The 14,239-nt window shown below is 36.6% G+C and overlaps 1 protein-coding gene across 1 annotated transcript in view; it reads right to left on the reverse strand.

Moving 5' to 3' along the window:
- The window catches only part of DNAJC1 (DnaJ heat shock protein family (Hsp40) member C1), a 146,600-nt gene that overhangs the window by 66,241 nt on the left and 66,120 nt on the right, over positions 1–14,239 (reverse strand). Inside the window, exons 4-6 of the mRNA XM_056114536.1 lie at positions 13,196–13,361; positions 12,279–12,376; positions 11,224–11,317 (exon numbers count right to left, since the gene is read on the reverse strand). Coding sequence (XP_055970511.1) covers positions 11,224–11,317; positions 12,279–12,376; positions 13,196–13,361 — 358 coding nt within the window. The remainder of the gene's footprint in view (positions 1–11,223; positions 11,318–12,278; positions 12,377–13,195; positions 13,362–14,239) is intronic.

Here is a 14,239-nt window from a genome sequence, read left to right on the forward strand (position 1 = left end):
TTTGCATGAATATAAAGAAGAGCTTTCTAATAATTTATGTGAAAAAGGGAAATTGACACTGAAGTAATATACAGAAGGTAAACCTTTATGAGTGGAATTCATACATTCAAATGGATTCAATAAGATCATTTGTTTTTGATCCTTTCCCTTCCCTTTGGGATCATTGTGCCACACCTAGTTGGTTGTTCTTGGTTCACAAGCAAGATGAGGGACTTAACCTCTATACAGTGTCATGTATTCACATACTTTATGAAGCCATAACGCATGTGAATGCATAAAACTGTTAAGTAGTAAAGAAATATAGTCTCATTTTGAATCCAAAATAAGCCCATTTTTTCCTACATAAGAAATTATAGTCTTATGGATAGAAACCTCTTAACCATTTTTGAAAATACTACCTGGCACACAATAGCTGCTTAATAAATATTTAGTGAGTGAATAAATGCTTACTTTAATCGATTAGAACTCTGGATGGCGTACATTTAACTCTTTAATATTGTAATAAAACCATAAAGTTTACATACTTCCAAATAGAAAGAATTCTTTTATTTGAGGAACAAATAATCCTCGTGGATAGAACATAAGCAAAAGTTTTTACTTTATACATAACGCTTTTAAAACTTAACAAAATCCCCCAGAAGGCTCAAAACTGTCTGAACAGACATCAAAAGGGAGATTGAGTTTACAATGCACAATTCTGACTCACTTAAAGAATTTATATGCTGTGAGTGTTCTTTGTATGTAATGGTAGAGCATGGACTCCTATACAAGAATATCAAGCAGTTATATTAATGCATTTTACTTTGTAAGGATATAAGGAGATTATAAGATAAACTATGCTGTTAAAATAATATTGAATATTACCTAGAACACAGAACATTAAAACTACATGAATGCAGGAATTTTTCTTTTTCCTTTTTTAAAAAAAAATTCCAGAGCGTAGAAGAGTTTCTGGCACACAGTAAGCACTCAATATATATTGACTAAATTATTGGAAGAGAGAGTGGTGCTCACCAACATTCTATCTGTTTCCCCACATTTCCTTGTCCTCTTGAGATTAGGTGGGGTCATGGGACTAGTTCTGGATGGGCTGTGGATGGAAATATCATGTGTCATTCCAAACCAAAGCATGAAACTCATGTTATCCTCCAGCTCTTTACCCTTGTCATAGTGAGCAAGGAAGCCACACGTTCCAGTTAGATGAAGACATAGTCATGCTGAGCCCTTCAAGGGCTAGTTAGAGCAGAATGCCGCCTTTCTTATCGACTACGGAAAGACAAGTGGCATCAACTCGAAAAGGAAGTGAAACCACTAAAATGTCAGTTTGATCTCTACCTTGTATTATATTAATTCTCAAATAAATAGCAAGTGCTATTAAATTAGTACAGAAATATTCAATGGAAAGTCCTTAGCCAGTCTGATTAGAAAAGGTTACATAATGATGACAATTTCACTAAGCCTTGAACTGAGTTATGAGAAGAAAGAATGTTCATGTCATAAACCTTTTGTCTAACACTATTATATAGATCACTTAAGTGATTAAAACAACTTGCTGAACTGGCATTGTTTGTCAAGTTCGGTTTACTTTTACTTCTCCATATAAGCTTCAAAATATTAAACAAAGAAAACCTTGAAAAGAAAAGAGCTGACCTAGAGCGCCTGATCAGGGCTGCTGTATCATCTGTGCTAGTGGGAACCAGAATTATAAAGGAGCTCTACAGAGAGAGCTGTAATAAAAAAAAAAAGGAGGTTCTATTACTTAGAATTGTCTGACAGCACAAATTTCCTCTTAAGTTTGGAGCTTACCTTCAACACAAGAAAATACCATAAATACATTTCTGAGATCTGACCACGAATAGGTCCTCAAATTTTGCTATGCTAGTGACAATATTATAATCTCAGAATTACAAGTACTTACAATAAAGAATTCACCAAAACTTAAAAAAAGGCCTTTTTTTGGTTTTTGGCCCATACCCAGTGATGCTCAGGGGTTACTCCTAGTGGTGCTCAGGGTATGACATGGGGTGCTAAGGATTGAACCTGGGTTGACCATATACAAGGAAATGTCCTACCTGCTGTGTTATCTCTTCTGCCCCTAAGTTAAAAAAAATTTAAGAAGAATTGCATATTTTGAGCGACTCAAAAATTTTGGAGACAATAATTCTAAATTCACAAGAAATTGATAAACACAGACAGAAAACCAAAACCTATGCTTTCTTTATCAGTCAGTAGTGATCAGGTAGCTCACTGAAAGCATGATTTCTTTTTTCCATTTGAGCTAAAAATCATCTATTCAACTCAACTCAAATAAGAATCCTTCTGCAACTTTTATGATTATTACCATCAGCCTGAAAACTCTGTTAGGGGATTTAAGATCAGATAGCTTATTTACTCATTATAAAGATAATTATCCAGTTGTTTAAAAAATTCTTTTTTTCTTTCTTAACTTTTGCCTTAACCTTTTTTTTTTTTTTTTGCTTTTTGGGTCACACCCGGCAATGCACAGGGATTACTCCTGGCTCTGCGCTCAGGAATTACCCCTGGCGGTGCTCAGAGGACCATATGGGATGCTGGGAATCGAACCCGGGTCGGCCGCGTGCAAGGCAAACGCCCTACCTGTTGTGCTATTGCTCCAGCCCATTGCCTTAACTTTTGTATTTTAGTATTTCTTTTTATCTGCTCTTAAGTATTATGTACAATTACAGAGTTGTGTCACTTGAGCAAGCAGCCTCACCATTATTTTTCATCTATAAAATGTGGAACCGATGACATCTAACATCTCTAACATCCTACCTGTTTTTCAAATCTTTTCTACATCAAGCAATAACCTATAAAATTCTACTGTTTGTTATATAAATTATATTTTATCTTTGGACTTCCAAATAACAACATCTTATGCTCTCTGAAATAAAAGAATTTTAGTCTTAGGAGGTCTTCTTGGTTTTCCTATACCCTTTTCTCCTTTTGTTTTTTGGGCTTCCCAAGCAATACTCAGAGGTCTAAAGGGCCACTCCAGTGATAACTCAGCCAACTAGACCAGAAGACTCAATCCTTGGGCCAGGGTACATGGGCCAGCAAGGTCACAACCAGGAGGGATTCGGGGATGAACACTGAAGGGGGAATGAACCCAGAACCTCTTCTGTCAAAGGTATATAATACAGCCTTGGAGCTCTCTCTCTGGGCCCTGTTTTTAGTTCTTTTGAACTAGGCATAGAGGATCAGTCCCATAATTTTTTGCCCACCTTTTGTTTTCATTCACTTACAAATTCCCTAAGTAAAGTTTGTCCATGAAGTTTTGTTGTTGCTGGAGTACTAAAAGTACTGTGGGATATCTGTGTCTAACTCCAGGACAGGCACCCTGGCTTACCATAAATGCCTCTAAGTTATTTGTGTTTGTTTTTGTTTTTAAGTTTTCCCCTCTTACTAATTAGCAGTGAAGAATATTTTGTTTATTTGAATTCTAAAAAAGTCTCAGCAAAAAGAAGCAAAAGGACTAGATAGGAAGGGTACTGCCAGTGATGGAGGGAACACTCTCAGCTGTCCACGACTGTTTCCACAGAGGTTCTTGGGCAAGAAGATGTCTCTGTTTGTAAAAGGTTCAATAAACCTTTACTCTCTGATGCAACTTTTACTTTACCTTTTAAGATAAAAGCCATGGCACTTAAAAGAAAATTCCTCTATTTTCTCGCCACTACTCCTAGACAACCTATAAATCCTGATAGAGGAAGAGAAACATATGTTGGAAATTTCTTAGAATAAATTATAGTTGAATGTGTTCACATAAGATCAGCTTGGGAGTAAGATAACATGAGATTGGGACTTAACAATATACAAATTTAACAGCTTAAGGCAGTGGACACCTAAAGGAATCTTATATTTTAACAGTTACATTACAGACAACTGTAGCACCGTAGCACTGTCCTCCCATTGCTCATTGATGTGCTTGAGCGAGCACTAGTAATGTCTCCACTGTGAGACTTGTTGTTACTGTTTTTGGCATACCGAATACGTCATGGGTAGTTTGCCAGGCTTTGCCGTGAGGGTGGAATACTCTTGGTAGCTTGCCGGGCTCTCCAAGAGGTGCGGAGGAATCAAACCCGGGTCGCCACATGCAAGGCAAACGCCCTACCCACTATGCTATCACTCTGGCCCCGTTACAGATAACTATAAAATATAATTTTAAAAGGTTTTTAAATTTTTTAAGTTTAAAAATATAATTGAAAAGTATATTTTAAAATTTAAAATATAATTTAAAAAGATCATTTGGGATATTTGGTACTTACTGACTTTGTATGAGTCTATCAGTAACAAATTATTTTGGGTGAAAAGATATAAGGTTCCAATACAGACAAGCAATACAAATCTAAGAGTTCAACTAAAACATGGCCATTGTGGGCTAGATAGATAGTACAGTGGGTAAATGTTAACCTTCCCTGCAGCTGACCCATGTTTAATCTCCAGTGTCACCCCCGCACTACCAGGAGTGATTCCCACATGCAGAACCAGGTATAACCCTCTGAACATCACCAGGTGTCACCCCAAAACAAAACAAACCCTCACAAAAAACACAACCACCACAACAAAAAAAATGTACAAAGCGTTGTCTATATTTCATCTTTTAATTTTTGTTGTTGTTGTTTTCATCGTTGACTATGTAACTATCTGATTAACCTCAAAACATCCAAGAGGGGCTGGAGAGCGGGTAGGGACACTTGCCTTGCACGCGGCCTACCCGATTTGATTCCTAACATCCCATATGGTACCCCAAGCACTGTCAGGAGTAGTTCCTCAGTGAAGAGCCAGGAGTAAGCCCTGAGCATTGCCTGTGTGGCCCCCAAGCCAAAAATATACAAAAATCCAAGAAAAGTATTTTGGAGGTGAGCATAATTCCTTGGGGTAACATTTTAATTATGGCCAAGAAAGATCAGTTTAATCAAATCCAAGATAAAGTATACTCCCTTCAAAACTACCATCAGAACAGAAACAAAGATAATGAAATCATTAGGGCTTGAAAAGTAAGTCTAACTTCCTTCATTTGGAAAGTAATTCTAACCGCAAAGCATATGATCTCGAGACCAGAGAGACAGAGCAACAGGTAAAGCACTTGCCTTGCAGGTCGACCCGGGTTTGATCCCTAGCACTTCATACTGTTCCACAAGTGATCCCTGAGCTCTTCCAGGTGTGGTCCAAAAGCAAACAAAAAAGCATACAATCCCTTTTTTGATACCATCCACATTCCTAATTAAATTTTAATTAATATTCTATATCCTCTGCTGATCATTCCACTTGCTTTCTTAGGCATACAGACACATTCCCTAAGGTTTCCCCAGCTTCTCTGCACACAAACACTCTTCCCTGATGCTTTCTTACATCTCTTCACACCCCTTAACTATCCATCCAATTATCAGTTTACAAATATCTAATTCTATTTGATTTATAATTTGACTTTTTACTTTTCTATCTGGGTAGCGCCGTTTTCTTTGCTGGAGCAATAGCACAGCATTAGGGCGTTTGCCTTACAAGCGGCCAACATGGCCGACCCGAGTTCGATTCCTCCGCCCCTCTCGGAGAGCCCGGCAAGCTACCGAGAGTATCTCGCCTGCATGGCAGAGCCTGGCAAGCTACCCGTGACGTATTCGATAAGCCAAACACAGTAACAAGAAAGTCTCTCATGGAGATGTTACTGGGCCCGCTCAAGCAAATCGATGAACAACGGGAGGACCGTGACCGTGATGGATGATAAAGAACATACTACACATGGATGGATGATAATAGACATATTACTATGCCCCATATAGATATCCATACATCTTTTTTTGTGGGTCTTTTCCAATATAGAAAACAACTGCTAGTAATTTATCGCATATTTTATATTTATCAACTATATAAGTTTTTCATTCTCTGACCTCATACTTTTAATCTACCAAATTTTCATAATTTTCCTAAATAACCTTTTCAGAAGAAAGAAATATAATTCAGGATTGATGATAATAAGGACCTTCTAAAAAAACAATACTAGATATAAAAGATTACTTTTACCTCTACTTATTTGATCACATGGCCACTGCATTTTCTACTCATTATGTGCTTTAACTTTCCTAACAGTGTATACATATCTTTGACAGATGTGTGTGATAGAAATACTTGACTGTATGGTCAATGAACTTTATTTTGTCTAAATGTGCTTTATAGATTTTTTCATTAGGTTTATTTATTACAGCATAAACTCCAAAATGGTTATACTCAGAGACTAGGGATCTGGAACCTAGACTTGGCAAGATACATATAACACTTTTGAAGTGATTGGGACATATTTTTCTCAGTTCTCTTTTGGATTTTATTATACAAAAACTCCTGTCCATGAGTAAAATTCTGTATACTACCAGGAATACGAAGTACTCATTTCACTTCACTGCTCATTTTTTAAGACTCCTCTTTACATTTTTTAAAGACTCCTCTTTATAAGAGGATTCCTCTTTACATTTTTCCTTGACCATCCCAAATAAAGACAATATTTATGTAGATACATTATATATGGAGCGATAGCACAGCGGTAGGGCGTTTGCCTTGCACGCAGCCAACATGGCCGACCCGAGTTCGATTCCTCCGCCCCTCTCGGAGAGCCCGGCAAGCTACCGAGAGTATTTCGCCCGCACGGCAGGGCCTGGCAAGCTCCCCGTGAAGTATTCGATATGCCAGACATAGTAACAACAAAGTCTCCAATGGAGATGTTACTGGGCCCGCTCGAGCAAATCGACGAACAATGGGAGGGCCTTTACCTTTACCTACACACACACACACACACACACACACACACACACACACGTATAATCTATATGTCTCCGAACATTTAAAGAGCTGGTTATAATATGTTGCACACCATATTATACCCAATTCAATTATTTTCATTGCATAACTGAAAGGTCTTTGTTTCTGGGCAACACTCAGAGATGTGCAGGGCTTACTCCTGGCTCTGTGCTCAGGGACCATACCTAGGGGTGTTCAGGGGACCATTTGGGGTCTGGAGATCATAGCCAGGTTGGCTGCGTGAGCCCTACCTGCTGTTCTATTGCTCTGGTCTCTCACTGTCCAACTGAAAGGTCTTAAATAACATACTCATCTCTATTGTTCCTTATGGTGCCTTGTTCTGATAAGTGTTTAATATAATTTTATTAAAATTTTTCTAAAAAAAAGCTGATGAAATTTTATACATCAAATAATGATATAACTATTCTCATTTGTATTTTCTGGGTGAGGATAGAGAATAATTTATGTAAACTAATAGGCATTAAGGAGTTTGTTTAGAAATTTTAAGTTTTAAACGGTAAACTTGGGGCATAAGTTGATTCAGAGCAGCTACTTTTTCAATTCCCACTGGACAACTATATATGTGCATGAAGCATAATAAAGACATGAGTATTTAAAGGAAGAACAGAAGGGGGAAAATGCAGAAGAGGTAATAATATGATAAGGCCAAGATCTGGGTGAAGGCCATTTACTTCAAGTCTCCGAATCTCCCACTTTTTTGCCGGCACCTTTGTTTGTTGTTTTTTTTGGGCGGGGGGTTTCTTTTGGAGGCCAGACCTGGCAGTGCCTTGGGGTCTACTCACAGCAATACTCAGGGGACCATGTGGTGCCAGGGCCTGAACCTGGGCCTCCCACATGAAAAGCATGTGCTCCAACCCACTGAGTTCTCTCTCCCTCTCTGAGGAGAACCCCATTCTCAATCAAAGACAGCTACACAAAGACATTTGCAGCTCATTTTCATTAACTTTGTGAAATTCAAGATGATCACACAACAAAATGAAACTCTCTTAACTGATACCAACTTGCTAGGATACAGCATGCTTACACCTACGGTTGTGACCTGTTTCTGTCAGCTGATACTTGCTTTGTAGTTACTTGAGTCAATTAAATCTTTTATCTTTATTTATTTATCTTTTGCATCACACCCAGTGATGCACAGTCTCATGTGCTCAGGAATTACTCCTGACGATGCTCAGGGGACCATATGGCATGCTGGGAATCAAACCCAGGTTGGTCACGTGCAAAGCAAAAACCCGCTGTGCTATTGCTCCAGCCCCTAAATCTTTTATTAAAAAATATAAAAGGGAGTAGAAAATGAGAGCCGTGTCTTTGAAAAGCAGAGGATACTCTGTAAAAATTGCTATTAACTGAAATAAATAAGTAATTTATGAAAGACGAGGGAAATAACAAAAATTTCTAAGGATTATGTAATTACAATGATACGTGAGAATCTAGCTGGATCCTTCTTTATCCAAATCACCTAGGGAGACTAGACAGACAGTACGGGGTTAATAAGGTACTTGAAGTGCAGTCGATACCACTTTGGTCCCTGGCAACACAGATGGTCCCTCAAGCACTGTCAGGACTGATCCCTGAGCATGAGCCAGGAGTAAGCCCTGAACACCGCAGGGAATGGCCCGAAAGCCAAAACAACAACAACAACAACAACAACAACAACAACAAAATCATCAGAATGTTTCCTTAAAGACCCCAAGAGTAGGTACAGAAAAAATAATGCAGTGGGTAGGACGCTTTCCTTGCATGCAGCTGACCTGGGTTCAATCCCTGGCACATATATGGTTCCGCAAACCTGTCAGGAGTGATCCTTGAGCCAGAGTCAGAAGAACTGAGCACTACTAGATGAGAAGATGAGATGTGCCCCTCCCCCCGCCCCAAATCTGAGTATAGATAAGGCTTATGCAAGAAAAAGGACTTCAGGGTGGAGGGACAATATAGTGAGCAAGGCACTTGACTTGCATCTATCTGATCCAGGTCTATCCCTGTCACTCAATATGGTTCTCCAAACCCAGGAGCAGTCGCTTATTCAGGAATAAGCCCTGAACCCAGCTGGGTGTGACTGCATTAGAAACTATGTCCTGAACTATTTTTCTGTCAGATCTTATAACAGACTGCTGATAAACTTTTCCTCTTTAAGTTTTACATATGTAGTAACACAGTTATGAAAGTTGTGGTTTTTTTTGGTACATCTACACAATGGAGTACTATGTAGCTGTTAGAAAAGATGAAGTCATGAAGTTTATATACAAGTGGTAAAACATGGAAAGTATCATGCTAAGCGAAATGAGTCAGAAAGTGAGGGATAGACATAGAAAGATTGCATTCATCTGGGGAATATAAAGAAACAAAAGATGAGATTAATACCCAAGAATAGCTGAGATCAACACCAGGAGGATTACTCCATAGCTTAGAGGCCAGCCGGGCATTCTAGGGGAAAGGGCAGCTCAGATAGAGAAGGGAGCACCAAATAAAAGGTGTTTGGAGGATCCTCCCAGGAGGGGAGATGCATGTTGAAAGTAGACTATGGACTGAACATGTTTGCCACTCAAAGCCTCTTTTGCAGACCACAACACCCAAAAGGAGAGAACACAGGGGATTGCCCTGCCACAGAGGCACGGTGAGATGGGAGGGATGAGGGTGGGAGGGATATTATCCATGGTGGTGGAAAATGGGCACTGGTGGAGGGATGGGTATTTGATCATTGTATAATCGAAACCCAAGCACAAAAATATTGTAAATCTACAACTGTACCTCATGGTGTTTCACTAAAAAGAAAAAAAAAAAAGAAAAAAGAAAGAAAGTTGTGGGTTTCTTTCAAATAAGCAACATGACAACTTGAAAGCAAAATTTTAATCAATAAATACCTCTACTAAATATAAATGGATATGATTATGTGATTATGTAAGCATCAACTATTAAGATGAACTTTTTTTTCAAACAGTAAGGGGCGACCTCTAGCAAATTCTGGGACTCTGGGATGTTTCTCAGCATTGCTGAAGATAAGCCTGTGATGCTTGGGCTGGAAATTAAGAGTCTCCCAAATACTAAGCATGTACTCTACCACCTGAGCTATCTTTCTAATGCCAAGACGAACCACTGTGATGAAAGAACTGATAGATAACTTTTCAAAAACTAGAGAGTACTAATGACCTTTTTATTTTCTCATCAATTATGAAATTTTTACTATGAAGAAAAAGAAAAAACAAAATACTTGGAATATTTCTCACAATGATTAGGAAAAATAGCTCTGACGCACACAAAAGCAGAAAGAAGTGGGTAGTAATGACATAAATTCCTATTTTCTAATATTTATTTTCAAAGATAAAATAGTTGTTCCATAAAGTTACAACATCAAAGAATCTCAAAATTTGCACACAAAAACTGTAACACAAACTTCAAAAGATTTCATTTTAGATGCAAAGATTTTTCTAACATGACACAATAATTAAAATTAGCAAAGCACGTATGCAGAAATAGTAAGGATGTAAAGCACTTGCTTATACACAGATGACCCAGGTTTGATCCCTGACACTGCATATGGTCCCTAAGCACTACCAGGAGGGATCCCTGAGGACAGATGGGAGTAAGCTCTGAGCACTGCTGGGTACGGTGCAAAACAATTAGCAAAGCAATATAATAAAATATACTTTGGTTTACTAAATTTAACTATAAGAGAAAGTGCCATGTAGCATGATATGTACCTACATTTTGTTTGATCAAGGCATCAAAACTAGTAACAAAAACTTTGATTACTAATATAAGACAAAATATCCTCAACTCCTATGCAAAAAAGATAAAAAACAACATACATTTTTATATAATTACACAGCTTCTAATATAAAGACTTTTATACTGTGTACTTAAATGCTATTTAAATAGGGTGATAGAGCTAAGCCCTGTTCTTTATAACTAGATATGGATTACTTTTTTTTATTGCTTTCATTTTTGTCCGAAAGACTATTTTTTCTGGGGCTGGAGCGACAGCACAGCAAGTAGAGCATTTGCCTTGCACATGGCCGACCCAGGTTCGATTCCCAGCATCCCATATGGTCCTCTGAGCACCGCCAGGAGTAATTTCTGAGTTCATGAGCCAGGAGTAACCCCTGTGCATTGTTAGATGTGGCCCAAAAATGAAAAAGCAAAAAAAAAAAAAGACTTTCATTTTCCCAGTGGCTTGAATTTGAAGGTGTTTGTGAAGTACTAATTATAGGAGCTGATACCTAAATATTTTAGAACTATTCTAAATTAGGTTTTCATGTGTAAAAACAGTTTTCAACTCAACTGGCATGATGAAGCATCCACAGTATATCAGCATTCAGATAGCACACATGGCATAAACTACCTCATGAATAAATAAAATGAATGCATCTAATATTATATGAAAGAGGTACATTTTACCTGGATTAGATGAGGCAAAGCTTTTAGTGTAAGGCAAAACCAAATTCCCAGTTTGCATGGAAGCAAATCATGCCACTGTGGTTTCATCAACAATCTGAAAGGGGGAGGGGAGGGACAAAATATAGAAAGTTGAGAGACAAAAAATTTCTTATAAAGGCCATGAATTATTTTTTGCTATTTTCAACAAAATATGAATACAAAATATGAATACATTTTTCAATGAAATATTTATGAATACTAGAACTGAATCTGATTCTATCATTAAATAGTACAGGTATGACAAATGCAATCTATAGATGAAGTAAGGGAACGGAAGACAAGATTTGGGAGAAGAAGGCTTCTAATCAAGTCGTAAGGATAGAGAAACAAAAGTTCTTTCCCAACCTGGACTTTGCCTCTGTCCTACAAATTTAATTCCTAAGCTTTATGATTACTTCAGCTAAAAAAGACTGAGCAGCGTCAAACTACTCTCAAGTGCTGACAAGGAGATATGAAAACTGTAGCATAAACAAACCCATACACAAAAATTAATGTCATTTGCAGTTCAGTGAAACATTACTCACTGATGCCACCAGTACAGAAGACAGGAAGGACAGTCTCTGGTCTTCTCACATTGATCCAGTTTCCGCCCTGCTGTGTGAACTATTCAAACCCTTTATTTCTTTCTATGAATCAATCGAAATAGTGGCATCTTTCTGAGTATACTACATACTATATGTTGTCACTCTTCAGCCAGCTACTAAAGTGATATGGATTCTGTGAGTAATACTTTTCTTTCTTTCTTTTTTTTTAAAAGTCCAGTTTAAAAATTTCAAACTAAGAATTTTGAGATTTAATTTCTTAATTGTACATTAAAACTTTATAAGGAGAAAAAATGGTAGCACTTTTGCTTAAGATTAGAATTAGTCTCATAAACTATGGCACAGTTAGTTTTATGAAACCTACTACAGTTGTAAATGATGTCACCATATCTGAAAAGAATATACATATAACATGGAATTCTATATAAAATACTTTAAAAGTTTCAAATGATAAAATACTTTTTATGCTTTTACCTTTCTTTTTTTTCTGAAACACCTAGTTTGGATACATCCACATTCTTGCCACTTGCCTTTTTTTTCTTTTCTCTCTTTTTTCTACTAAGCAGTTCATCCTTAATGTGGAAAGAATTATGATTACAGGTTATCATTAACATGTACTCTTCAAATGTTATCAAGAGTCTTCTACGAAGGCTAAACATTATAGAGAAACAGTTATGCAAATGCATGTAAGGTCCAAAGTGATTAAGTAAAATCATCAATCTTTAACAATAACTGTTGCCATGGTATCCAGTCGTTAAACACACATGAAGTTCAGCACTGTCAGTCATGTGTATCTCCATAGCAATCAAAGTTTTCTAAGAGAAAGCATTCACTTACTTTTTTCTCATTCACCCAACTTTAATAATGTCGCTTCAAAAAGAATGAGTCAACAGATGCTAATTCATGAGCACTGATAAATGTTTTACTGTCCTTAGCATACAAATAAAAATTAAAGCAAAATAATGCAGTAACAGACTAGGAAAATAAAACTTTTTAATCAAATTATCTGATATTCTCATTTTACTTGTATAACACTTTAAAATAAAAATGTTAACATAAATCATTTATACTAACATCAAAATTTATATAAACTTTGATAAAATTTTCTAAAATTATTTTACATAAGTTTTTTTACTTGATAGGTGATAATTAGCATGTCTGCTAATTTTCAGCTAGATAATTGAACCTTCACAAACTTTCATAGCAAACTCATATGCCACATTAAAGAAAAAGACAGATAATTGTTTCTACTGTCTGAACTTAGATAAATATGAAAACAAAGTACAAAGCTATTAGCAGGAAATATATGAAAAAATCTTCATTTTTATCAGCTGAAAAGTAAAATGTCTGAAAATTCACATAAAATTGTCCGATTTATTACCAATACTTACCAGTTGTTTCTCCAGGTAGATTGACCAAACCACAGCATAATGACCCACTGTGAGAATAATGAACAAAAGTAATGCCAGCTCAGCATTGCTCATTTTTCTCACTCGCCTGTAGTAGAATACAGGCTGTCTCCAATCGGGAAGTCCATTGATCAGAATTTCATCATACCTATAGTAGCAAATATAACAGTTTCTCACTGAAGTTTAAATTTTGTAAAAAATGTTATTAATACTACTAATTTATAAAGATGAAAGAAAAAGGAATTTCTCTAAAATCAGCAACATTTTATACATGAAATTATCTGCATTACAATTGCCTGTAAATTAGAAATATGATACGTAGACGTAGGTCTAGTAATAACTTTCAAAAATGTACTTGGTAGTATGCTACGGATACAGGAATCTGTATTTGTACAGCACCCAATGATGTGACTCTTCAAATGACAGCTAAAGGAGCCATATAGTCTACATATCTTTCTTGGCCTGAACACGGAAATCAGCAACAAAAGGAAGAATCTCGATGGGAGAAAAAAAAAATCAAGACAGAAGTTCCATATGTTACCATGAAGTAATTACTAGCAGAATCAAATTCAGGATAGATTTTCTCATAAGTGTTTTAATTTACACAGTTCAGATAGAAATATTTACATATATTATCAAAGCCTTTTAATGGTGTAAATGCCTACAAAATGAGCACCTCTTTATCTTGTTTCGCTCACACTTAAGTGAATTAAAAATTTCCAAATTAGAGAGGGAGGCAACCAATGTTTATGTCAGATTTCTCAATAAAACTGTTTATCTGTAAACATTTAACCGGTAATTTTCTCTTTTTTGGCTTTGTTGGAAGGGAAGAACTCAACAAATAAAAAGCCTTCCTGGAATTTCTTTTAAATCAGTTTTCTTTACAAATGAATTTCAATATGTTTAATTTACCTATAAAAAGTTACTGAGGCTGTTTAGGTTAAAATGTTTAAAAATATTAGTTGAAGGTTAAAAATCAGGAGTAACATTTATGATTATAAAACACAAAATGGTCATGAACACTGT

The sequence above is a fragment of the Sorex fumeus genome, unplaced genomic scaffold, assembly GCF_029834395.1.
Source record: "Sorex fumeus unplaced genomic scaffold, SorFum_2.1 ptg000026l, whole genome shotgun sequence".
In the NCBI taxonomy this organism is placed as follows: domain Eukaryota; kingdom Metazoa; phylum Chordata; class Mammalia; order Eulipotyphla; family Soricidae; genus Sorex; species Sorex fumeus.